This window comes from Calypte anna, chromosome 27 (assembly GCF_003957555.1).
Source record: "Calypte anna isolate BGI_N300 chromosome 27, bCalAnn1_v1.p, whole genome shotgun sequence".
Lineage (NCBI taxonomy): Eukaryota > Metazoa > Chordata > Aves > Apodiformes > Trochilidae > Calypte > Calypte anna.
The window spans coordinates 5,201,630-5,227,874 of NC_044272.1; the positions used below are offsets into that span (position 1 = coordinate 5,201,630).

A 26,245-nucleotide genomic window follows, 5' to 3' on the forward strand; every position below is an offset into this window, starting at 1 on the left:
TTGAGGAAAGAGGTGCAGTGAGGAGAAGTTTTCTGAAGAAAGCAATCCCCAGGTCTCAGGCTGTGGAGAGATCTTTAACAACCGTGGCTGTGTAGAGCTCCACTTCAGAGAAGAGCATCTGGCAACAGGAGGGATTGGATTAACTTACCTTTCATGAAATTTCTTCTTTACAGCCAGCATGTTGAGATTGCACAGAGCAATCACTTAGGATTTATTTTATTTTTTTTTTTTAAAGAAAAAGATGCCTGTGCAGGTGTATGTGCTCTTTCCCTGAAGAAGATAAATCTGTCAGGCTGTTCAGCTGCTCTTCTCTTTATTTCCCACTTTCAGCACTTTAAAGAAAATAATTGCAGAGGGTAGAAATATGTAGCTGCCAACCCTCCCCCATCCCCTCCTCCCTGCCTGCAAGCCAGCCATCAAGTGCTGTGCCTGCTGAGAAGGAGAGGGTGCAGCCTGCACCCTAATCCCCCAGCGCTGACATCTCAGCCTCCCCCTCACACACACACTCACTTTGCACATCAAATGGATTTAGTGCAGCTGAGTGAACTGTCCTTAGATCTTCCTAGGAGAGGCTGAGCATAAGCTAAGAGGCATGTAGTTTAGCAGCATATAAGTCATGTATCCCTCAGTTCACTATTCACAATTCTGTTAAAACTTGCACAGCACTGAGGATGTGCTCTGACTGGATGTCACCTCAGGGAATAAAGTCATTTATCTAGATTACTTTTTCCTCTTCTTCCTTGGCTTTTAATTCCATACCTACAGGCAAGTCAGTAAGTCATTGCTCACATGTATTAAATGTATTTAAGGGGTGCAGGCCTGCAGGGGCTGCTGGGCTCTGCTGCAGTCCCTCTCACTCAGCTTTGACAATGGATTCCTTCTTCTGACACAGGACGTTTTCTTTTGCTGCTTTGACCTTAAGCGTTGGTTCTTTTCACAACTCAAGGTGAAGGTTATGTAAATTATGGGTTGTTCTCAGTCTGGAGCAGTGTGGAAGTGCTTCCCCTGGAGCTGTTCACAGCATGGCCCATGGCTGCACAGCCACAGTGCTGCAGCTGGGGAGCCTTCATGCTGTCCTAGGCTGCAGACAGGTGAATTTGTCTTGTAAATAGTTTTTTTTCATAGAATCATAGAATCATAGAATTAGCCAGGTTGGAAGGGACCTCAGAGATCATCTAGTCCAACCTTTGACCCACCGGAGCAGTTGCTAGACCATGGCACTGAGTGCCACATCCAGTCTTTTTTTAAATGTCTCCAGGGACGGAGAATCTACCACCTCACCGGGCAGTCCATTCCATAGCCTGATCACCCTCTCCGTGAAGAAATTCTTTCTAATATCTAACCTAAACCTCCCCTGGCACAACTTAAGACTGTGTCCTCTTGTCTTGTTGAAGGTCGTCTGTGAAAAGAGTCCAGTTCCCACCTCGCTACAGCCTCCTTTCAGGGAGTTGTAGACAGCAATGAGGTCTCCCCTGAGCCTCCTCTTCTTCAGGCTGAACAGCCCCAGCTCTCTCAGCCTCTCCTCATAGGGCCTGTGCTCGAGTCCCTTCACCAGCCTGGTTGCCCTCCTTTGGACCTGTTCCAGGACCTCAATATCCTTCTTAAACTGAGGGGCCCAGAACTGGACACAGTACTCGAGGTGTGGCCTAACCAGCGCTTGTGTTCTAACAAGACCACTGTTTTGTAGAAGAATCCATAACCAGACAGAATGGAGAGGAGACAGGCAGATCTGTGTCAGCCATGAAGTGTGAAATGAAGGGCTGGCACTGCTGACAGCTCATTGGTAACAGAAATCACAGAATGTCAGGGTTGGAAGGGACCCCGAGAGCCCCTGGAGTGCAATCCCCTGTCAGAGCAGGGTCACCTCCAGCAGGGCACACAGGGAGGTGTCCAGGAGGGGTTTGAATGTCTGCAGAGAAGGAGACTCCACACCCCCCTGGGCAGCCTGGGCCAGGGCTCCCTCACCCTCACACTGCAAAAGTTTTTCCTGATGTTTCTGGGGAACCTCCTCTGCTCCAGCTTGCACCCCTTGTCCTGTCACTGGACATCCCTGAGCAGAGCCTGGCTCCATCCTCCTGCCACTCACCTCTACATATTTATAACCATTCCTCAGCTCCCCCCTCATTCTCCTCTCCAAGCTCAGAGCCCCTCAGCTCCCTCAGCCTTTCCTCACCAGGAGATGTTCCACTCCCTTCAGCAGCTCTGTGCCTCTGCTCTGGGCTCTCTCCAGCAGTTCCCTGTCCTGGAACTGAGGATCCCAGAACTGGACACAATATTCCAGATGTGGCCTCCCCAAGGCAGAGCAGAGGGGGAGCAGAACCTCTCCTGACCTACTGAGCACCCCCCAGGTGCCAGGAGCCTGCTTGGCACCACGGGGACATTGTTGGCTCATGGTCATCCCTCTGTGCATCCCTCTGTGCCCCAGGCACCCCAGGGCTCCTTCCTCTGCACTTACTCTCTGATCACCTTTGCTGCTGTAGCTTGGTAGCAACAAGACTTATGTTAGCACACTCACTTCAGGTAGTTGTGGAATAGGAGATGGAAGCAAGATATGACCAAGTTCTGCTCCAGAAGGTCTGAAGTGTTGACATCTGCTGAGCTGCTGTCAGTTCAGGGATGGGGTGAGCAGAACACTCACCCAAATGCACTGAGAGGCTACAGCTGGCTCCCTTTCACAGGGAAGCAGAAAGTCCAAGGCTTGTTCCTTTCCTCAGTGAACTGGACCACAGCTTTTTAGAAAGGGATTTAAATCTGAAATTCCTTAAAGATTCCAAGTGATGGATGGAGTTTCTCAAAAATTCAGCTGAGTAGATCCCATGGTGAATGAATTCTTTGCAAAGAACATGCATCTGGTTTCTTTTTCTGCAGTCACTGAATTTAATTGTGTTGGGTTTTGGGTTTTTTTACCAGACCAGTAACCTGGTGTGTGCTCTGTGTAGGTATTCAGATATTCAAATGACTTTCAGTTTGTTTCTGGTGCAGTCTTGCTGAACCAGTCTCTCAACAGCCAAATCCTTTCTTGGACCACCATGAACCACTGCATTGCTTTGAGACCTTGGGTACAAGCCCTGTAAAGCTACACTTATTGGGAGCATAATTTCCCTCAAACTATTTTTGTTTCTATTTCTGGCCTTCTTTCATGTCCAGCTACTGGTGCTCAGTGTCTCATACTTTGGCCATCTTGTATACACCAAATGTCCTGGACTGATGTCATGTTCTTGTTCACAAGATGCCTTTGAAGAGTGGATACACTCACGAGCTGCATTGTGAATCCAGAAAAGTTTAGTTTTGAGGTATCCTTGGCTGCCCTTTTGCAGTGCTCTCAGGTGACCCAATTTCTTGGGTTGGAAGGACCTTAAACCCCCCCCAGTGCCACCCCTGCCATGGGCAGGGACACCTCCCACCAGCCCAGGGGGCTCCAAGCCCCATCCATCCTTCAACACTGCCAGGGATGGGGCAGCCACAGCTTCTGGGGGCAACCTGGGCACCCAGGGGCTCAGCACCCTCACCCCAAACAATTTCTCCCTCCCTCCCTCCCTGCCCAAGATCTCCTCTCCATCTCCCCTCTCCCAGCTGCAAACCCTTCCCCCTCATCCCATCCCTCCAGGCCCTTGTCCCAAGTCCCTCCCCAGCTTTCCTGGAGCCCCTTCAGGCACTGGAAGGTGCTCTAAGGTCTCCCCATGGGATCCTTCTCTTCTCCAGCCTCAACACCCCCAACTCTCTCCCCCTGGCTCCAGAGCTGCTCCAGCCCTCCCAGCAGCTCCAGGGTCTCTTCAGGACCCATGTTCAATCCCATCTGCTCTGGACTGTTCTGCCCCAGCTCTGGGAAGGGGACAGAGCAGGAGGCACAGTGTGGGTGGGCAGATTGCCCTCAGAGCAGCAGAACCTGCTGGGGATGCTCTGTGTGCTTCTGGCCTGGATCATGTGGAGCTCTCTCAGTGGTTTTGTTTCCATGCTCTGGCCAGGCTGATGCAGGGACAAAGCAAACACACACACACACCTCCAGCTGTCCTTCCAGCCTCATTTTCCTATGGTGCTACCTGAGAGGTTGTGTCACATTAATGGAGATCTCCTTTGTTTGGTGTTTAGATGGATCCTGAGTATCGGGTGAAAAAATTCTTGGCTCTTCTGCGAGAAGAAGGAACGTGAGTACTTTTATTTTAAAGCATCATGTAAAATTCCTGCTCAGAAGCAGACACCTCTCTGAGGGGAGCCTGCAGTGTGGGGTTTCTGCCCTCACTGTTGGCCCCTCGGGTGTTTCCAGAGCTGGGTATCAGGTCAGTTCTCCTCACAGGTGTTCTGGGAGGGGGGAGGTCCAGAAGCTGTTATGCAGAGCTGCATGCCTGAATTCTCTGCTTTGGTTAATTTACTTGGGACTTCAAAATCTAAATGAGATATTGGATCACCGTTTAGTTTTCTTTAATTAAAATAATTCAGAAGAGATTCTGCTGGAGTTAAAATCCAGTTGTTTGTCTAAAATCTGGAACTTTGATCTCTTGTATTTCTCCTGTCTGAGAGAAGGATGTCCTACTTTTTCCCCTGTAGGTATCACAGGGAGTAGTTGAGTCCAGTCTTGACAGTGGCACCTCCTAGAAAATGACTTTCTAAAACATGTAGGGCAGTACCTGTGCTGGGGAAACTCCCAACAGTCCCTTTCCTGGCTACATGTGAGTGGGTTCCAGTGTGTGCTTGATGCTTTTATACATGTGCATGCTTTCCTGATGGATTTGGCTTCTTTTGCAAGAGTTCCTCCCCTAGACTGAAGGTGGACCAAGTGCAAGATCTACAGCTGGAAAAGTGACCAACCTGGAGAATATACACTGGGATCTTTACTCTTCTGTGTTCAACACATTGGACAAAGTGAAATGCTCCCCTCTTTCCAAGAACCCCATGTGGAATCTGCATGTGTAGTGCAATACTGTATCTTTACTCTTTGTCTTTACTGATGTCATGTGGAAGTGTCTCCTGAGCACTGTGCTTCTGTCTGTGTGCAGGTGAGGCTGCCTTCTCATTTGATTTCAGCATGGGGGAAATGTCCTGTAAGTTCTGAAGCTGATGCTCACTTGTACCCAGCATCCAGTTGCTGCCATAGGAGAGAAATCCTGATTCCCAAGACATGCTGTCAGTCTGTGGTGAGGACAAATTAAATTCTGCTCTGGGTTACCCTGAGGAACACTTTCTTGTGGTGTCACCCTGTGCCTCACCAACCCCTGAGCCAGGCTGGTAACCTGCAGACAGTGCCCATGGTAATTCAGCTCCAGCACTGCCTCACTGCTGCTGCCTGCTCTCCTTTACACCCAGGGATTTTGTGGTCTGGTGAGGAAGCTTGGCTGGTGGCATCAGGAGCTGGAAGAAGGCAGGGAAGAGCAGAGGGAATTTCCAAATCCAGTATTTAGGCATCAAAGCTTGTTGTTAACTGAACAACAGTTTTAGAGATGCTGGTTCCAGCCTGAAGCTCTTCATGCAGATGGCACCTTCGGTATAAGCCAGCTTCATTAGATCCCATTTTCCTGCCATATTACCAAAGGTTGGACTTCCTCCCTGGAGACAGAGAGGAGGCCAAGCTCTGCAGCTGCACGAGGTGTGTATTACCCTGCTTTTGCACTGAGATGAAGGAATGTATCAGACTCTGCTATGTGGTCCTTCCCCAGCACTCACCTCACGTCACTGGGATGCTGTTGGTGATGACTGCATGAGGCTGTTCCCCCCTGGTTCTTTGGCTCCCCAGACTTAATAAGGGTGATGGAACATACCTCAATTTGGTGGGGCATGAAATCAAAGCCATTTATGAGATCTTAGTCAGTGGAGCTTCCTAAACTTGACCAGACACGCTGCAAAGGGCTGGCAGCTCCTCCCCAGGTGGTGTTCCCAGGGAAGGAGGTTGCCCCACATCCTTCCAGGCCAAGGTGGAGGCACTGGAGTCCTTAGTGTGCTTACAGCAGGAGGAGTATTTGAGTCACTCCACTCTGGTTTCTTGTCCTTTGGCAGTGCTGTTGTGTAGTGGTGACTTTGCAAGTCCCAGTGGTTATTATTCCCTCTCATTTTGTGTACGATCTTGTGAATTTCTTTGTTCTTTTCCTCTGCTGGTCCCAGGGACAGCAGCAGCACACGTTAACTTATATTTCAGAGCAAATGATGTAAACCTCGTTGTGTCTTTGTCCAGAAGTATATTGATGAATAAATATCTGATTTAATTGCACATTCAATGGATTCAATAAAAAGCACAACTCCTTGTGATGAGCTGGGAGACATCTTTGTCTTTAGTGCTGATTGATCAGAGGTCCATGAGTGCTGATGTACAACATGAAGATGGTCCCAGGCTGTTGGTGGCCAGAGGGATGTTCAGTGGGGACCTGAGCATGGATGGATTTAAGACATTCCCAGCCAGTCTGCTGAGACCCCATCTGCAGCACCGTGTCCAGCTCTGGAGTCCTGGGAACAGGAAGGACATGGAGCTGTTGGAGTGAGTCCAGAGGAGTCCACAAAAATAATCCAGGGGCTGGAGCACTTCTGCTGAGAGCTGGGGTGGTTCAGCCTGGAGAAGAGAAGGCTCTGGGGGAGACCTTACTGTGACCTTTCAATACTTAAAGGGGAAATAAGAAAGATGAGGACAGAGTTTTTAGCAGGGTCTGTGGTGATAGGACAAGTGGTGATGGTTTGAAACTGACAGGAGATTCAGGCCAGATATTGGGAAGAAATTTTTTAACCATGAGGGTGGTGGGACACTGGTCCAGGCTGCCCAGAGATGTGGTGGGAACCCCATCCCTGGGATCCTTCCAGGTCAGGTTGGATGGGGCTTGGCCTAGCTGAAGATGTCTCTGCTCAGAGGGGGTTGGACTGGGTGACCTTTAAAGGCCTCTTCCAACCTGAACCATTCTGTAACTCCATAGCTGGGCAAGCAGACCTCAGGTCCAGTCCTTCTAGAGCGTTCCAGACCTTGCAGTGCTGATGAACCCCCAGACATTTCTCTGTGTCTGCAGGGCAGGAGGATCACACTTGGAGGCCATGCTGGAAAACCAGGGCAAACTCTTGGGTGGGACAGATCCCCCCATTCCAACCCAAACTCTCCATCCAAGATGTTTCCTGCAGGTGCCAGAAGAGAATTCCTCCTTGTCCCCCCTTCCCACCACATTTTCTCCCTGACACATGGCCAGGGCAGGAGTGAGACTGCTTCAGAGAGCAGCAGGATTCTTCAGCCCCCTCCTTGCCCTGTGCTGCTTTTCCCTGAACTCTTTAGAATGGTCTGAAAGACCAAGTGTTGGGATGGGTGTTGGGGGACAGATTGTGGTGCTTCCTGGGGTGTTTAGAGCTTCACATCTTTGGGTGTCTGCCCATCACCCTGAGCTCAAAGTGCTCCACGAGGAAGGAATTCTGGGTTCCCTGGGTTGTAGCAGAACAACCTTGGGGTTCCTGTAGCTGGCAGTGGGAGTGGGAGGTGGCAGTGGGAGGAGGTGGCACAGGCAGAGTCTGGTGGTCAGACAACAGTCAGACAGCATCAGTCCTGCACGAGCAGCTCAGGGACACAGTGAGAAGGGAAATGCAGCTTTGTGAATGAGCTGAGGCAGAGAGTGATCGGGTTTGGGGTTTGCCCCAGATATTTGAGGTCAGTGCTGTGGAAAATGTGTGCACTTAAAAGCATCTTCACTGTGTGGGAGGTGTTGCAGGAACACCCACACCGTTTTTCTTGGACAGGAGAAAATGTTTTGAAATGGGAACACTGGGATCTGGGTCTGCCCAGACCACGCAGGGGGGATCTGGTGACCCCTGGCTGGGGGTGTGGGAGCTGTGTGCATCCTGTGGTGTCTGCACAGGGGTGGCACTGGGAGAAGAAATAAAACCTTGGCATGCAGCAGTAAAATCCCCTCTGTGTGGGGATCTCTGTCATCACCTCGTGCTCAGGTGGCTGTCCCTGGGCAGGATGGTGACCACAGCCCAGGGATGTTCAACAGGAAATAAAGGACCTCCAGAGGCAAACCACACAAGCTGGCAAGTATAGATTTTTGGTTTTTTACCTTTTCTTTAATGATGTACCACAAAAAGAAATGCAAGTTGAAATATATTTTTCTCCAAATATATATATTTATATAATATATAATCTTAGTTAACTCAAGTATATACATTGTATAATAAATAATGCTTATAAAAAGAGACATTTTCTGAATATAAAATAAAAAAAAAATCGACCTCTACAACTTTATACAAAACTTTGGATACAGCAGATTGATGGAAAAAGATCTTCCATTCAGTGCTAGAATACCTGGCTACAGTAAAATAATTACAAGGCAATAAATGTTCTATTTAATATTAAATATCTTTTCTTGATTAAAAACAAAACCAAAACAAACCCAAACAAAACAAACAAACAAAAAAAGGGATTCTGTTTAAAGTCAGGTACTTGGAATCTTTCCAGACAGGGAATTTAATATATACTTTTAAATAGAATGCATATCAGAGAGGGGTTATCTGAGCTGGGGGTGTTGAGCTCTGGGGTGATCTTCACCTTCAGGTCACAAACTCCTCCTGGGTTCTGCAGAGGGACCCAGAACTTGGCTCTGGTTCTCTCCAGGCACAGTCTGAGGGCCAGGGCCACGCTGAGGGCTCCAGACCAGGGGCTGTCCCTGATTTATTGCTCCTTGTGCTGCTCCTGCCACGGACAAGTCAGGGAGGAGACCCAACCTGGATGTTTGGGACAGATCTCTGTGTTACATCACTGCTGTGTGGGAGCTGGGAATGTGGGCTGGGACCTCAGCACCCCTGGAGGAGCCCACTAGGACAGGAACTCCTGATCTGTGTGGTTTGCAGGGCCCTGAAAACACAAAAGCCCCAAAGGAGGGTCAGGGAAGGGCTGTGCCTGGGGAGGGACATGGGATGGGTCATGGAGCCCTTCTGGGAGATGTGGACTCATGGACCAGGCAGCTCCAGAGCTTTTGTGGGAAGGGAAGGGTCTGCCTGGAATGGTGCTGTGGGATGAAGCTCTCCCTTCCCCATCCACCCTTCCTTCTCTTCTGCTGGGTGGAAGGTTTGGTGAAGTCTGATGGGGCAGGGCTGACAAGAAACCTGGGACAGAAATTTCTTCTTGCCAGGGCTTCTGTCTCCCTGTCCATCAGTGATGGGCAGAGCTGGTGTAGCAGCTCACCTGGCTCATACCTTGTGCCCGGAGAGGTGCTCTGAGCTCCATCTGAACCCCTGGACTGGCACCTCCATGGGACAGAGCTGGGAGGAGGACAGAGCTGGGAGCTTCCTGTGTGCTGTGTGTCCCTGACTGCTGTGACCATTCATTCCTCACTGTGACATTCCCTGTCCCCTCTGCTCAGCCTCCCACGCCTCACCCAGGGTGGCTGCAGGGGCAGCTCCAGCCTTGGGCCTCCCCGTTTGGGGGGGATGCTGTGAGCTGGAGGTGGCTGTGTGGGGGTCTGCCCCGACCAAATCCATCAGCATTTTGTTCCCCCATCCTCTGAGGCCACCCCACGGGCTCTGATCACGGGTGGGATAGACACCCCCGCCCAGCCCTTCCCAGCAGACCCCCCCAGACCTACCTGGGGTTACTTGCAGGTGTGGACATCGTAGACACGGACGCACTCCTGGCAGCTGACGTAGCAGCACCAGTGGAAGATGCAGTGACATTTCTCCTTCCTCCTCTCAGTCCTGGTGTTGTGGCCGCGGCCGCAGCACAGCAGATCGCAGCCATCGATCCCGTGGGAGGTGACGTTGCACGTCCTGTCCCTGGTCCCGAAGGAGCCCGTCTCGGGGTTGGGCTCACAGAAGTTGGGGGAGTTCTCGTAGTAGACCAGGTCCCGCTCCGTCGGGGGTTTGAAGAGGGCGTACTTGGCCCTCAGAGTTTCCACCCAGCCCCGGGACTCCCGGTGCTTCTCCACCACCATCTCGGAGGCGCTGTCGTATTTGTCCTTCAGGAAATCCCCGATGGCCCGGAAATCCGGCTGTGCCCACCAGCAGGTCTTCACCTCGCAGCTGCCCGACAGCCCGTGGCACTTGCACTTCAGGTGCATGTGGTCCAGGATGGTCTGTCCAGGGAGGGAAAAGGAGGAGGTCAGGGGGTCAGCAGCAGCCCCTGAGACCCAGGAGTTGTGTTCAGTCACCCAACTTTGGTACCTGGGTTTAAACATCTGGATCTGAGCACCTCAGTCTGGAGAAGAGGGGAGAGGAGATCCATATGGATCCCTGCAGCTGCCTCGAGGGAGCTGGAGAGAGGAGGGAAAAAGCCTCTGCTCCTGAGGGATGGGATAGGAGCAGAGGGAATGGATGGAAGCTGTGCCAGGGGAGGCTTAGGTTGGATGTCAGGAAATAGTTTTTCACCAAGAGGGTTGTCAGGCATTGGGATGGCCCAGGACAGGGGTGGAGTCCCCATCCCTGGAGGCATTTAAAAGGCATTTGGAGCTGGGTTAGGAGCTGAGTGTGGGGTTGGTCAAATGTTGGACTGGATGATCTTGGAGGTCTCTTCCAACCTAAACATCCTGTGATTCTGTGATCTGAGCTTGGGCTGGAAGGCCTGGGTTTGAGTGTTTTGTTTGGGATCTTGGGTGTGAGGCAGAAACATCTCCAGGCAGAGATGTGCTAGAAGAGCTTTGTTAGGGTGGGGGCATCTGCTCTAATCACAGAATGTCAGGGGTTGGAAGGAACCTTTGGAGATCATCTAATCCACCCCCCTGCCAGGGCAGGGTCACCCCCAGCAGGTGACACAGGGGGGTGTCCAGGTGGGTTGGGAATGTCTCCAGAGACCCCACCACCTCTCTGGGCAGCCTGTTCCAGGGCTCTGCCACCCTCACACTAGAGAAGCTGCTCCTTATGTTTTGTTGAACCTCCCATGTCCCAGTTTGTGACCATTGCCCCTTGTCCTGTCACTGGACACTAGCCTGGTTCCCTCCTCCTGGCACCCACCCTGTGGGTATCTGTGGGCATTGCTGAGATTCCTCCTCCAGCTCCCAGCCCCCTCACCCTTTCCTCATGTTACAGCATCCGTGCATCCCAATCTAACCCAACCTGATCCCATCTGATCCAGTCCCAAGCTCTGTCCCTCCCTGTGGGCAATCAGAGCCCAGAGAAGCCGAGGGCTGGAAGATGTCCCTGACACCCGTGGATGTGGAACAACCCCCGTGTCCTGGCAGTCTGCACAAGAGGGAATGAAATAGTCAGCCCAAGGACCCGATGCTCTTCCTCAGAAACCTTCTGTGTGGAGCAAAATGTCACTGATTTGTGTTACAATCCTGAGAGGTTTCTTTGGGTTTCTCTACAGGACACTGCCCCAGGGTGACACAGGTCACAGCTTCCACCCCCCCACACCTCTGCCTGGCAATATCTGGTGTTTGCTTCCAGCCCTGTTCCAGTGTCCTGGATGTGAGAGGGCTGAGGGGTGGTGGCTTTGCACAGGAGCTGGGACAGCCCCAGGCCCTGCAGGCAACAGGAAGGGGATGGAATATTTCATCTGGAAGGGGCTGACAAGGATCAGGTGCTCCAAGGAATCAGCGGTGGGACAAAGTTTCAATGGGGAGCAGAGAGGAAGGAGCAGCATGGGAGGAAACCTCTCACCATGGGGTTTGGGGCAGCCCAGGGGTGTCCCTACAGCTGCCCTGGGAGATGTTTGTGCTGGAAGGGCCACAGGGTTCAGCTTTTCTTAACCCCTTCCCATCTGATTGGAGTAAGGACAGATGCTGTACCCTAGAAAATAACCCCAGAGAGCTCCTGCCCGGGCATGGTTGGGGTGCTGGGGTGTCAGGGGGAGGCAGGCTGGGCCATCCCGGGGTGATGGGTGCTGTGTCCCTGCGGAGCACTCACCGTCCTGCCCGCCTCGTTGTTGTGTCTGTTCATGGCCGAGCGCGCGTCCGGGCGGTTCTCTCGGGCGTCTGCAAATTCCCGGGACACCAGCACCCCAAAATCAGCATCCTCGCTGCACCCCCCCCACTTCCAGCCATCTCCTGGGGGTCCTTTGTGGTGGGAGTCACAGCCACAGATGGTGGAGGTGCCCTCGGCGCAGGAGCGGGTGACGGCAAAGGCCACCCCGGCCGAGGCGATGGCGTGGACGAAGGCAGATTCCCTTGTGGCTGGGGAGGAACAGAGCCCATGGGGGGGTCAGTCAGGGTTACACTGCTGTTCTCCTTCCCAACCTCCTCCAGCATCACCTAAACCTCACTGAAAAGCAAAAAGTTGCTCCTTGTTCAGGGAGCTGTTTCTGCCCCAGGTCAGGGGAGGGGAAGGGGGTGGCTCCTGCTCTGTCCCAAGGACAACGTTTCCCCCAAACCCAACCAAAACCTCAGGGAGAGCTTGAGGGGCCTCAGGAAAGAGTTAGTGGGGTAATACCTGGTCTGAAAACCCAAAGAGGGACCCCAGAGCTGGAGGCAGCCCAAAGGGAGGTGAGGCTCATGCACAGACTGAAACAGGGAGAGGTTCCAGGTGATACAGGGGAGGCAGCAGCAGAACAGAGCCCAGGAGCTGAGAATTCCTGTTAAATGTCTCACCTCTGCCCATCACCTCATCCACCTCTGACCATGGCAGGGCAAGGGCTCAAACTCTCCCTGCTCATCCTGGGGGGGCCTGACCTGGACTTTGGGCAGCAGCAGGAAAACTGCAGAGGGGTGTGGGGAAGCCACCAGAAGCCATGAGGATGCTGACATTGTCTGGATTTTAGCTTCAGGTGGGGCTGGGAAGGACAAGGCCAAGCAGGATGGGTGGGAAAGGCCAGAACTGCTGCTCTGGATCTCCAAGCTCACCAGGGAGCTGCTTTCTCCATCACAACCCAAAACCTCTCCATCAGCCCTGCACACTGCAGGACCTTCTGCCTGAACATTGGGGCCTTTCCATAAACAGAAGGAAAATCTTATTTGGGGTGTGTTGGTCTGGATGGAAATCACCTGAGCCCAGTACTGAGGTGCTGCTGGGACACCTAAAGCAGCAGCTGCCATGGAGCCATCCAGACATTCCATGGTTCCGTGAGTCTCAGACAGGTTTCCTTGGCTTACCAGAGGTAATTTCTGAAGTGTTAGAAACACCAAATAACAATAATCCTCAAGCTGGCTTTAGAGGATACAGAAGGAGATGATATTGTCCACATAATGTGATGGCATTTTTCTACTGTGATGTCCATGAGTTTAATGTCATGTTTTGGGGAGTCTTGCACTCTGAGAGTGGACAATACCCTGTTAAACTGAAAGGGTGTTTCCTGCAGAGTGTGTCTGGGTCTCTGAACTCTTCAGGAGGTCATTGTAGAGGTGGTGACCTGCTCTGAACTCAGCTCTCAGGCTGTCAGACTCAGGTCCTTTTGCTGCTGCTCTGACTGGTGGCCCTTCCACTGGTTTGGAGCCAGGATAATGGTTCCCTTTGAATTTCCAACTCAGATTGAAGCCCAGCCAGTTCATAGACTTTGTTCCTGTGTTCACATGGGCTCTCATCTTCAAGGGGCTTTTAATGGCCCCTGCATTTATTTGTGGTCCTTGTAGACAGCAAAACCTCCATTTTACAGTGCTCAGAGAGCCCCATTTGTGAAATTTTTCCAGAAATGTTGCCCATGACACTCCTCAGGCTGATTGCCCCTCTCTGCATCTTCTTCTGGGCTTAATTACTCTCTCCAGAAGGGTGGGGAGAAGCAAACACTCCCTTGCAGCTGCAAAATGGTAGGGCTGAAGGGAAGCCTCAGGTTTCCCAGGTTTAGGTTGGAGCTTGGGGACAATTTCTGCCTGGAAAGGGTTGTCAGGGCCTGGCCCAGGCTGCCCAGGGCAGGGCTGGAGTCCCCATCATCCCTGGAGGGGTTTCAGAGCCTGGAGATGTGGGGATGAGGGACATGGGGCAGGGGTGGCCTTGGCAGGGATGGGGGAAGGGTTGGACTCCAGGATCCTAAAGGGCTTCTCCAACCAAAATGGTTCCATGATTCCAGCACAGCTGAGGGCAGGTGGGAGCTCTCTCCTGCATTAGGACACAGACTGGGAAGTCCCTGCTGTGTTTCCTTGCTCAGCACAGAAACTTCAGTCTCTGGACTTGGTTCTGGGTTCTTGCAGCCATGACCTGGTTGTTGAGCTACACAGCTCTGCTTCTGCTTGGGGTGCTTTTAATTTTTTTTTTTTTTTTTTGTGGTGTGTTTGTTGAACTACTTTTACTCATTTTTGAAATCAACAGGAGTTTGACTCTTGACTTCAATACAGCTGAAAACCAAATACAGGCATCCCCAAGCATGGTGCAAATAAACCTCAGACACTTTTCTCCTTGGGGACATCTTTCTTTTCTGTTCTCTTCAGAGCCTCTCTGGTGGGACCAGGCATTGCTTGGAGCATTGTCTGAGGACTCTCCTGGGTGGGTGGTGTCCTGGGGAGGTGGCTCCAGCTGCCTCGTGGATGTAAGGGGACTGAACCACCAGGACATCAGGGGATGTGGGACAAAGCCAAACTTTTCTGCTGGTGCAGACCAGTGATGACCTTGGGGACTGTCCCATCCTCTGAGAGTGGGTGCTGTGGACCATCTTCTCCCCTGCCCTGTGCATCCCTGACCTGTTCTTGCCTTGTGCCTGGCACCAGGTCTTGCTCCTTGGCCTTCCCTGCAGAGGTTGGGGGAAGCTCCCAACCCCCAGGAACCTCAAACAGAGGCACTGGGAAGAGGCAACTCGTGGGTATGTGCCCCCTGCTCTCCTCTCCTGCAGCTTGGGGAGCTCAGATCTTGGAGCCAAACGTGATCCTAAACCAGGGCTGCTCAATCCTGTCTTGGCCAGTGGGACCACGTTGTGGTTTTTACTTTCTTTTAAATTTAGGACAAGAGGAAACAGGTTCAAGTTGCACCAGGAGAGGTTCAGATTGGATATTAGGAAAAATGTTGTCACCCAAAGAGTGGTGAAGCACTGGGACAGGCTGCCTAGGGAGGTGGTGGAGTTGCTGTCCCTGGGTAGATGTGGAGCTTTGGGGGAAGATTTCGTGGTTATGGTGGTGTCAGGTTTACAGTTGGACTTGATGATCTTGAAGGTCCTTTCCAACCATGATGAGTCTGTGATTTTAATTTAAACTCTTGCCTCCTTTCCCTCCACACCTCCAACAGAGGGATCCAGCCTCTACCTGCTCAGGTTCCCTTCGGTATCGTTCACCAGTTGCTTATTCTGGTACCACTGGGGGCTCCGGGCCGGGTGGAGGTGACTGCTCCAACCGGAGTGGTTCAGCCTGACAAAAGCTGTTTGGGTGGCCAGTGAGCTAAAGCAGATGAGATCAGAGGAGCTGGGCAGTCCCCTGGCCCCATCCCAGGACAGCTGGGGGGGACACGAGTCTCTCTCCTGGCTGACATCTCCTCTGCTCCTGTTCCCGAGGGGGTGGGAAGGCGCCGGGCACGGGATGGAGCGGGCTCTGTGCTGGGATGGGAGCTGAGGATCTGAACCATCCCGGGGGGCTGCAGCCCCCAGCAACCCCAGGAGCTCTGCCCACCCTGCCGGGGCTGGGGGGGGGGGGCAAGCAGTGAGCACAAACCCCTTCGCCTTGGAATTCTCCCCTGGGTCTGGGCGAGGAGCCGGGAGAATTTCCCAGAGATGAAATGCGGGAGCAGAGTTCCCAGAACCAGGGGAGGGGCTGGCGAGGGAGGATTAGAGCCGTCTTGACAGTGCACCACTGCGACTGTCTCCCAGCCGGGCCCGTTACCTGCTGGGACACTCAATTTCCCATTGTTCGCTCCGTGTCACACTCTATTACCAGCATAATGCAGAATGTTTCCGCCGGCCAGCGTACCCACGGCACAGAGCACTGGCATTCCCCAGGAGCACCTCGTAGCAACGGGGCAATGTTCCCCTGTCCTGCCGTCACCCTCCAATCCCGCCAGCCCGGCTGGGAAATCCCTATTGATGGCTGTCCCCAGCCCCCCGCCACCGGAGCAGAATGGCCCAAAGGGCGTGTGAATGCGGCACCGATTTGAAACGACTGCGGGGCTGGGATGGTCCCGCTCGCCCTGGCTCACAGTAGGGGAGGAAGCTTAGCTCTTTCTCATCGGTATAAGCTTATTTTTCTCTCTCCCCTCTCTCTCCTTTCCCTCCCCCTCCCGTTAAGCTGTTGAGTTTATATCAAGACGGCCCCTGATCCCACACACCCCTGTTTAGATGCAAATGACAGCGGGTGTCACGGCTGAGAAAAGCCGTGGGGTTATCGTGGTGCGGGGCTGCCTTTTCACAGCTCGTGGCAGGGGCTTAGCCCGGCACAGAGGGACCCCCAAAGGCAGCCCCGGACCCATCTGCCAGCGCTGCACCTGCAGCCCCTCCTCTCAGCCACACACCGCCAGACCCCCCCAGCATCCAGGGCATGGAGGAGGCTCCCGGAGAACCTGCGGGATCCCCCTGGAGAACCTGCGGGATCCCCCTGGAGAGGGAGAGGAGGAGCGGAGCGGAGCGAGGGGCAGAGGAGCGGGGATGGTGCCGGCTCCCGATGCTTCTGAGGCTCCTGCCAGATCCAGCCCTGCCCGTGGCTCAGAGAGCTCTCATCCAGCCCAGGAGCTGTTCTCCAGCTTCCTGCACTCCCAGCCAGCTCATGGCACTGCACTTTAACCAAAATCTCAGAGTTTATCACTAACACAGAGTAGCCCCTCACCCTCCCAGGGCAGCAGCAGCAACTCTGTTGGCTCAGCCTTGGTTTTGGGGTGGGACTTGGCTGGAATAGATGTTGTCTTTTAATAAGAACTGACCTTATTTTAAAAAGAAAAGAGAAGGAGAGAAGGGGGGAAGCAGGTTTTTCTTCCCTCCTTATCCCAGGCTGCACACCTGCTGCATAAATCATCTTGGAGAATTTGCTTGTAAAAACGTGATCCACATGCTGGGGTTGTTTTTTTGGGTTTTGTTTCTTCCCAGCCCAGGTTAAAGGAAAAAAAAAGCAAACGTAAAAAAAAAACCCAAACCAAACCAACTTGCAGGAAGCTACTCAGTAGCCTTGGGAAGCAAAAACCTCCCCAGCTACAGCATTTTATGGCAAAAACCTTTGGGCAGGGGCCATGGGGGAAATCAGGGGGGTCAAGGCAGAGCCTGTAGCCCGGGGTGGTGCTCAGCAGCCCCTGAATGGGACCACATCAGTCCCCAAGGTTTGGCTGTGCTCTGTTTGCTCTTTATGGCTTTGCTGTTTGAAGCCTTCAAGGCCCTGGGGAGGTTGCAGAAAGCTGGAGAGGGGCTTGGGACAAGGACATGTAGGAACACACAAGGGTTAATGGCTTAAAACTGGAAAAGGGGAGACTGAGGATAGATCTTAGGAAGAAATTGTTTGGGGTGAGGGTGCTGAGCCCCTGGGTGCCCAGGTTGCCCCCAGAAGCTGTGGCTGCCCCATCCCTGGCAGTGTTGAAGGTTGGATGGGGCTTGGGGCCCCCTGGGCTGGTGGGAGGTGTCCCTGCCCATGGCACTGGGGGGGCCTCCAACCCAAACCAGTCTATGAAAACCCAGTCTGGAATTCCATGATTCTGTGCTAGAGATTGTGAGAGGGAAGATGAGAATTTTATGGTGAAGTTGGGAAGAGAAGCAAGATGGGGATGGAGCTGGGGGCTGGAACCCTGGGGCTATTTCAGGAAGGGGTCCCTGTGGTCCCATGCTGACACCATCCCTGGAAGCCTGGATGAGGTGCCCAGAAGAAGGCACCAAGGAAGGCTTAAACACAAGAACTGGGAGAGGGTCTGCACAGCCCAACCACTGCCAACAGCTCCAGCATTCACCCACAGTCCAGTGATCTTCAGACTAAGCTGTGCTTGAATGGAAGCAACTGTGATGATTAACATTTTTGCAGCTCCTTTAAAATGAAATTATCTTCAGTTTCTTCTCAGGCTATATTAGAAATGATTTTCCATGCTATTGCTGTGAGAACTACATCTTTGAAGTTTTTTTTTTTCTCCCAAAATAGCTTCAATCATCCTAAGGGAGCATTCAATGACATTAACTGAAATGGTCCTCTTTGATTCTTGGAGGTGACTTCATCCAGGTGGTTATCACAGCTTAAAGGCTGGATATTTGGGCTTGGTATTTCACTGGCCTAACACACTCTGCAAGTTGCACAGTGTGTGTGCCATCAGGTTATGGGCTCAAAACTCTCAATTTCTGTTGTTGCTGCACCTCAGGCAGATGGGACAAGAGCCTGGGAGAGGGGGTGTCACAAAGCCAACAAAAAAAAATATCCAGCAGCTCCATCCACAGCTCCCATGGCAGCCACCAGTGTTGGTGCCCAGACTCATCCCAGCCCATGAGACCCATCAGGGCAGGACAAGAGCATTCGTGTGGCCAAGGTTTTATCTCTTCCTTCAGAAGGATGTGGCTGAAAATGTGATGAGTTTCTCTGCAGCTACTGAGGCTGAAAACTTCGGGAGTGGCAGAGGCTTTCCTGGAGTCACCCATTGCCACGTAGGGGAAATCAGTCCCATCCTCTCTCTGCTCATGAATTTTTCAAGGCCTCAGTGGCAAGGCAGCAGCACATTTAGAAAATGTAAATAATAATCACAACCAACTGGGTTGGACTTTGATGTGTCGTTATTTGTGGGTGATGCTGTTTATTTTTAACTGTTCTACTTACAGGGGAGTGAGACACAAGAATAAATAACACTTCTCAAGCTAATTGCCTGGCAGTTCTGTCTCGGGGTCTGTCGGTGCATCCTGGGGTGATGGGGAAAGCTGTAAAACAAACGTGCTCAATAATTTTTTTCCATCTGTCACAAGTTTCTGAGCGATGGGTGATATTTTACTTTGTCAGCTTGGTGTGCAGGGAGGTGTTGAGGCACGTCTGCATGTGAGGTTTTGCTGTAGTCCCTGCATCCCAAAGAATCTTAAAATATTCTTCAAAAATTCAAAGTTCATTTTGCTCATTGCTGGGAGGATGGTTCACAGGCAGTTTGTAAGAGCTGTCATGCTGACAGAGATGGTGCTGAGAGATTTTTTCAGTGCCTGAATGCCAGAAGAGTTCTTTCGTGATGTGTTTAAAAATCTGATGGTAGTTTTTGATGAGTTTTGATCGTTTGAAAGAAAAATTCAACCTTTCTGCTCTCTTGAGTGCTGCAGTTTAGGGTTTGCTTTTATTAGGCAGAAAGCTGTCATGTGGCAAGCCTTGGTGATGAGCTATTTGACAATAAATACAGCAGTAACCCCAACCAGAGCCTGGCAAAACAGGGGAGAATTAAATCTCCTGATCCCCTATTGCAATCCTGACTTCTGCAAAGAATCACACTTTAACACAAATGGTCACTTCCACTGAAATGTGCTACTGATGGTTCAGGAAACTGCACCATGGCTGCAACTTGGAAAAACATAAAAATGAACTGTTTATAGGCAGAATAATCAGCACCAAGCAGCACCAGGCCTGCCCGAGTTCAAGAAGTGTTTGGATGATGCTCTCAGGCATCTGGTGTGATCCTGGGGTGCCCTGCACAGGGACAGGAGTTGGACTGGATGATTCTGATGGGTCCCCTCCAACTTTGCAGATTCTATGATTCTGTTAGAATATTGTTGTTTTGTAAGAAAGCAGGAGACACACAGGGGCTCCAGGAGGCTGTTGGGAAGGATTTTGCTGTCCTGCTTTTCAGCCCCAGTTTCTCCAGTTTTGTAAAGTCCTTACCATGAGGTTCCCATTTCCCTTTTCCCATTAAGGGCTTTTTCAATCAGCACACTGAGCTGGACTGTACAGACTCAAATGTTTCAAAACCAATGAAGCCAGAAATGGTTTTGGTTGCATTTATGAAGGTGTCAAACCAGGATGTTACCTGCAGGTCTCCCTTCTGCTAAACCTGGAGTCCTGTGCTGGGCTCCATGGCTTTCATTCCACCCTCCCTGCATTTGACCTCAGAAAAGCTTTTCTGGTCTGAGCCTGGCAGGGGTACAGGGTCCTGGTTCTGGCAGAGTCCTGCAAACAGTCAGCCCCTTCTCCCTTCCCCCTGGGGGTGATGAGGAACCTTCTGGAGGTCACAGATCATAGAATCCCAGACTGGTTTGGGTTGGAAGAGACTTTAAAGATCACCAAGTCCCAACCCCAGCCATGAGCAGGGACACCTCCTGCCTGACCCAAGTTGCTCATAGTCCCATCCAACCTGTCCCTGAACCCACCCACAGTGGTGGAAGGGGCAGTGCAGGGGTGGCTGGGCTCAAGTCGAGCAGGGGAGCAGCTCTGAGACCCCAGGGTCTGCAGGTTCCTGGGGCAGGGAAGGAAATGCCCTGGACCAGCAGCAGCTCCAGGCAGGGCTTTGTTCCCAGTTGGAGGAGCTCAGCACATCAAATCCTCAGAGCAGGTTCGTCCAGAAGGAGCAAAGCCACAGTTGTGAGATGGCCCTGGGCACTTCCATGGGACGTTCCCTTTTGTCAGCAGTGCCCACATACAAAGTTAGGGGGTGGGATGGAGGGGAGCTTTTCATCCACCATCTCGTTTTTTTCATGGGAATAAGTTTTTATCAAAGATCTTGGTTTGGACATCTGAGACTTGCAGTAGGTTATCTGCCACCAAGGTCCTCCAGCACCCTCCTTCCAGACCCTATTTGGCTGCAGGCTCATGGCACAGGTGCCCAGTGGTCCTGGGGCCCAACATCTCACTTTTCTCTGTCCAATGCCCAAGCTGTGACCTCATCAGGAACCTCAACTTTATTGTGCCTCACCAATGGTTCCATGGTGCCTGATCCATACCAGTGGGTCTAGAAAGGTGGCCTGGCAGGAGGAGGTGATGAAGAGGAGCAAGCATCTATGTTTGGAGAGAGAAGAGGGAAAATATGCTTATTCTCCCCCTTTTTGTTTCCAGCCCTGATTGTTTTGGGCTCATCTGTAAGCTGGCCTGGCCATGGAGTTCAACTAAGTTCAACCATTGCTTCTCCCTGGCAGGGGCCTCCTCTGTCAGGCAGTGTGGAGTCTGCCCTGAGCCCACCAGGGAACCACAGCCCCTCTCTTGGGGCTGCAGGATCCTGGTTGGAAGTGCTGCACAAGCTGGGCAGGGAGGATGGAACCCATCATCCCAGAGCACATGAGCATGCATGGAGACAGACCTTCCCCTGCCTGGTCCTTCTGAGAGATCCTGGAGTGAGAACTGCCCCTTCCCTCATTACCTCTTTTGGTGTAACACACACACACACACACACAGACACTCAAGATTGGAAAAACCAATTGGAGAAATTGGGGTTGAAAGCAAGGAAAACCCTAACCCTGTCCCCAGTGTGTTCCCAGTGGGGCATTAATAGAATCCCAGAATGATTTGGGTTGGAAGGGCCCCCCAAAGGTCCCCCAGTCCCAGCCCTGCAGTATCAGGGACACCCTCACCCAGATCAGGGTGCTCAGAGCCTCCCCAAACCTCACCTTGAACATCTCCAGGGATCTCCAAGCCCCTCCTGGGCAGCCTGTGCCATTTTCCCTCCATCCAACATCTCCAGGCTGAGCTGTGACAGCTCCAGCCCATGGGCAGAGCCCTCCCCACAGCCCTGGTCCCAGTCCCTACCTTTGTCCAGGACAGGCCCAAAGATGGCCAGGCTGTCATCGATGGTGGTGCAGTTCCAGCGGCGGCCCCGGAATTGGTGCTGACATTCCTGGATCCCCAGCTTCACCCCCTCGGCCACGCTGGGCATGATCTCGATGTAGTTACGGCAGAACCGGAGCTGCTTGGGGACGAGGCCGGGGATGGAGCCACAGAGGATGGGCTGGGACCCCAGGGAGCTGTACTGCTGACCTAAGGCAAGGGACCTGCGAGGGACAGAGGACAGAGGGGGGGTTGGCACCCAATGGTCACGTCCCCACCGCCATCCCAGAAGCTGAACCCATGGGAAAATGAGCAGAAACAAGGCATGAAAAAGGGGAATTTCATAGGAACACGAGAGACTTTCTATTGCCTCACACCAATGTGAGGAGGGCTGTCACTCCTGGAGACACTCTGACATCCTGGACACAGCTCATGGAGACCCCTGGAGCCATTCAGGATATTCCCAGGCAGCTGAGGTTTCCCCATGGGGATCATGGACCTGATAAAGGAACTGAATCTGCAGGAGCAACACCTGGGAGCTGGGAAACCATGGAGTGTGTCAGGAGACACAAACCTGAGAGCTTCTACAGCGGGGACACGGGGGAAGCATCCAGGTTCAACAGAACAGGAAGATTTTTCCCCATGAGGACAGTCAGAGACTGGAATGGTCTCCCAAGTGAAGGAGTGGATTCCCCCACCTTGAAAAGTTTGAAATCTCAGCTCAATGGGTGCTGGGACAGCTCAGACAAACAGTAACATGAGAAGGGTTGGAGCAGATGAGCCCTGAGGTCCCTCCCAACTCTGACATTGGGATTCTAGGATTCTAGGATTCATCAGCAGAGGGTTCCCCATTCACTGGAGAGGGAATTGTCTGGGGTCAGGAATGTCACTGCCAGGTGTCCCAGGCTGCCTTGACACCAGTGCAGGAGGTTCCAGCAGGATAAATCCCCATGGCTCCATCTGATGGCCTTCAGCCCCTGTGAGCCAGGCAGATGTCCTGGGACATGCTGAAGGTTCTGAGGGGACATCTGAGAGGGCCTTTTCCTATAGGTTCATGGACTTGCCAACTGCCCAGCATTAACTACTTAGTCAAACTGCTTATATGGCCAGAAATTGTTACTGCAGGGTGAAGACAGATATTTGCTCAGAGAAGCACCAAGATGCCCGAGGTTACACACATCCAGGGATGGTCCTACAGCTCCTGCTGAGGATCCAAACCATCCTGCAGTGTCCCTACAGAACATGGGGTCAGAGCTGTAAATGAGCAGCTGGGTTTATACCAGAGAGAATGGGATGAGCTCAGCTGCTTCCAGTGCAGAAATCCCACAGGCCAGACACTGCATGGGCAACTGAGCACATCCATACCTTAGTGAGCAGGGAGGGGATTGTCCCCTCTGGGGAGACCCCCCCCCTGGGGTAAAGCTGTGTCCAGCCCTGGGGTCCCCATCAGCAGAAGGACACGGAGCTGCTGGAGCCATTCCAGAGGAGGCCCTGGAGCTGCTGGGAGGGCTGGAGCAGCTCTGGAGCCAGGGGGAGAGAGTTGGGGGTGTTGAGGCTGGAGAAGAGAAGGATCCCATGGGGAGACCTTAGAGCACCTTCCAGTGCCTGAAGGGGCTCCAGGAAAGCTGGGGAGGGACTTGGGACAAGGGCCTGGAGGGATGGGACCCTCTGAGGGGGAAGGGTTTGCAGCTGGGAGAGGGGAGATGGAGAGGAGATCTTGGGCAGGGAGGGAGGGAGAAATGGTTTGGGGTGAGGGTGCTGAGCCCCTGGGTGCCCAGGTTACCCCCAGAAGCTGTGGCAGCCCCATCCCTGGTAGTGTTGAAGGTTGGATGGGGCTTGGAGCCCCCTGGGCTGGTGGGAGGTGTCCCTGACCATGGCAGGGGTGGCACTGGGGGGCTTTAAGGTCCCTTCCAACCCACACCACTCTGGGTTCTGATGATTCTTTCATGCCCACATCTCGCTATGGGGGCTCTCTCATCATCACCTCAAAGGGAAAAGGCCCCTTCCCACCCCTGCTCCCCTCCCCAGCTTTACCTGCAGGAGGTGACAGACACATTTTCACCTTACAGCCCAGATTTGATGTTAAGCACACTCCTGGGCAGCTCTGCTTGGCTGGGAGGCTCCTGTTCACTGCTGTGTGTGTAAGTGTGAGCAGAGAGATGTGCACGTGCAGAGCACAAGGAGCAGGAGTGCCTCTGGCAAACCCAGGGGAAATTCCTTTTCTCTTTCTCTGCTTAATCCCCTTAAATCTCTCAAAAGTCCTGGCACTGTCTCTCAGGCCAGTGTCTCCTTTTGTTCCCATCAGTAGTGTTGGAGGCAGCAGCTCTGTGGTTCCCATTGGTTTTGAAGCTCTGGGAGTAAATGCTCTGCAATTACTGATGGGTGCATCCCTGAGGAGGTGACTCACATCCCCACATGGATAGGATCAGAGAATGGTTTGGGTTGGAAGGTTCCTTAAAGATGACCTTTAAGGATGCACCCCAGTATCAGGGCTCTCCCTCTCCACATTGTCCTCCCTACAGAGATGACCAACAAACTCCTCGTGTGTATGACACACGACATCAAGGGACATGGGAATGGTCTCCCAGGGGAAGGGGAGGATTCCCCAGTTTGGAAAGTTTGAAGTCTCATCCCAAGGGGTGCTGGGACAGCTCAGACAAACAATAACATTAAACAATAACATGAGAAGGGATGGAGCAGAGAAGCCTTGAGGTCCCTTCCAGGTCTGGCATTCTGTGATTCTATGAAATCAGAAGTAGTGGTGTTTGAAAGGAGCAGGATTTGGCCAGGGTAGAACTGTGACAAAACATATTGAGAAGGGTTTTTAGGATGAACACTGAGAAAGGGTTCCTGCCAGTGAGCACAGAAGCTGCAGGGACTTTTCTTCTTTCCCCTCTGCAGGAAACTGGGAGCTGCTGGGAGCACTGAGGACCAGGGACTGCCCAGCCAGAGCTGAACCCCAGTGAGTGCTTCCTCTGCTGGGAGGAGGTAGAGAAACTTCTGGGAAAAAGGTTTTACCTGCTGTGTGCAGGGCATGGTGAGGGCTGACCTGAGGGGTTTGCTCACACCGGGTTTCCATTCCAGTTTTGTGATGATTAAAAAGGAAAATGAAAAGTGAGGAGGGGACCAGCTTCTTGGGGCACAATCTGGTTTGGCCACCTCTTTCTCTCTGCTGCAATCCCATGAAGCAGTTGGACCCATTTTTAGTGGATCCTGAGAGCCCAGCAGGGTGACAGGAACCTGGTTTTTCCCTCCTCAGCCCTGGAAAATATCAACATTGGGGTGAAGGATGTGTTCCAACCTCCAAAGTGGGGCAGCGTCTGTGCCAGCTGCCACTCCCTGAGGTCAGTGCAGCTTTTTCCTTGAAATGCAGGAGGATTTCTGGGATGTGCTGCTGAGGGAATGTTTTCTGGCTCTAAACTTGGCAGCTGTAGGTGGATCAGTCTGAAGACTGATTTTTTCTTTTTCCCCCCTATACCCAGGACACCACCAACCCCACGGGCAGGACAGAGCAGACAGAGAGCAGAGCTGAACGTGTCCCAGGGTCTTGTGCCAGAGAGATGGAGACTTTACACATGGCAGCTCTGCCTTGCCTTTCCCAAGAGATCTCCCCTGTAAATCTGGAGGTGCTGTGGGGATGCTCTACACCACTGTGCCCCTTCTCTTGACAGAATTGTTAGAAAGAGCATCTGTGTTCAGCCCTGGAGCCCCAGCACACCTGGAGATCCATGCAGGACCAGAGGATGTGGTGACTCCAGAGATGAGGGAGATCCCAGCAGGGACTCTGCTCTCTGGGACCTGTGGGGTGGGAGGTTCCATGTGCTCACAGACCCAGATTTCCTTTGGGGCAGAGCTGTGCAGAGAACCAACACCCTTCAGGGCTCTGCTCACCTTCTCCCTCCCTCTCAGCGTCAATTAAACAACTGCTTTTCCTAAACACTTTGCAAACTACAGCTGGAAACACTCCCTGAGAGCTCCCAGGGCCTGGTAGAGCTGAGGCTCTTTTCAACCAGGGTGTTTCCTCCCACAGAACTCAGGTCCCTGTCAGGCAAAGCCCATCCTGCTTGTGCCCCATGTCCATCCCCACAGCCCTTTTATAATGCTCTGGGGAAGCTGTGGCCCAGCAGGACAAAGCCAGCTCACAGCTCAGGCGTTGTTTGCCACCCACTGTCCTAGAGAAAAGCTTTCTCTGCTGGGAGGGTTTCTCATTGTACTATTTTTAGATATATATTTGGTTTTTTCCAATCCTGGGCCATGTTCTGGTTTAAAATGGACAATGGTGCAGGCTGGCATCCCACTGTCTTGCAGTGACACATTGAAATGCACGTTGGGAGCCAGGACTTTTCACCCTGGCTCTTTATTCAGTGTTGTATGAGCCTTGCCCAGGAATTTTGTCTTTTTCCCTGGAGCAGGTGAAGGGCTGTGCAAGATCCACAGCAGCAGAGGGGAATGAATGATGAGGGGCACTTGCCCAGAGCAGCCCCAGACCCCTTCCTTCCCTCATGGCACCTTTTGAACCCCACTCAGCTCAGCTGATGTGATGCTCAGAGAGTTTTTACCAAGTGCAGGTGTTCATTTTGAGCTCAGAGCTGAGGAAGCTCCCCCAGCTCTGACAGAGGGGTCCCCATGCACACACAGCTGCCTCCAACCCTGCTGCATCCCCTCCAGGGGTCTGAGCTCTGCTACAGCATCCCCATCTCTGGGTTCTTGTCAGACTGCAGCCCTCTGTGACCAGGGTCAGACACAAATCTCTGGGTTTGTCTGAAGATCAAGAGCAGCAAAAGGGAAAGTTTTGCCTGGGAGCACAGGGGAGCTTGAGAACTGCCAGGTCTTGGCTG

At 52.6% G+C, this 26,245-nt stretch overlaps 2 protein-coding genes across 3 annotated transcripts in view; one reads left to right on the forward strand and one right to left on the reverse strand.

The window, feature by feature from the left end:
* Positions 1-6,249, forward strand: part of NSF (N-ethylmaleimide sensitive factor, vesicle fusing ATPase) — a 79,675-nt gene extending 73,426 nt beyond the window's left edge. Inside the window, exons 20-21 of one of the 2 annotated variants that reach the window (XM_030465843.1) lie at positions 4,090-4,145; positions 4,546-6,249. In XM_030465843.1, coding sequence (XP_030321703.1) covers positions 4,090-4,145; positions 4,546-4,561 — 72 coding nt within the window. In that variant the 3' untranslated portion in view covers positions 4,562-6,249. The remainder of the gene's footprint in view (positions 1-4,089; positions 4,146-4,545) is intronic. The other variant, XM_030465842.1, reaches the window with a different exon arrangement.
* A 2,118-nt stretch (positions 6,250-8,367) lies between these two features.
* Positions 8,368-26,245, reverse strand: part of WNT3 (Wnt family member 3) — a 45,811-nt gene continuing 27,933 nt past the window's right edge. Inside the window, exons 2-5 of the mRNA XM_008495336.2 lie at positions 21,390-21,631; positions 11,791-12,056; positions 9,537-10,022; positions 8,368-8,806 (exon numbers count right to left, since the gene is read on the reverse strand). Coding sequence (XP_008493558.1) covers positions 9,543-10,022; positions 11,791-12,056; positions 21,390-21,631 — 988 coding nt within the window. The 3' untranslated portion in view covers positions 8,368-8,806; positions 9,537-9,542. The remainder of the gene's footprint in view (positions 8,807-9,536; positions 10,023-11,790; positions 12,057-21,389; positions 21,632-26,245) is intronic.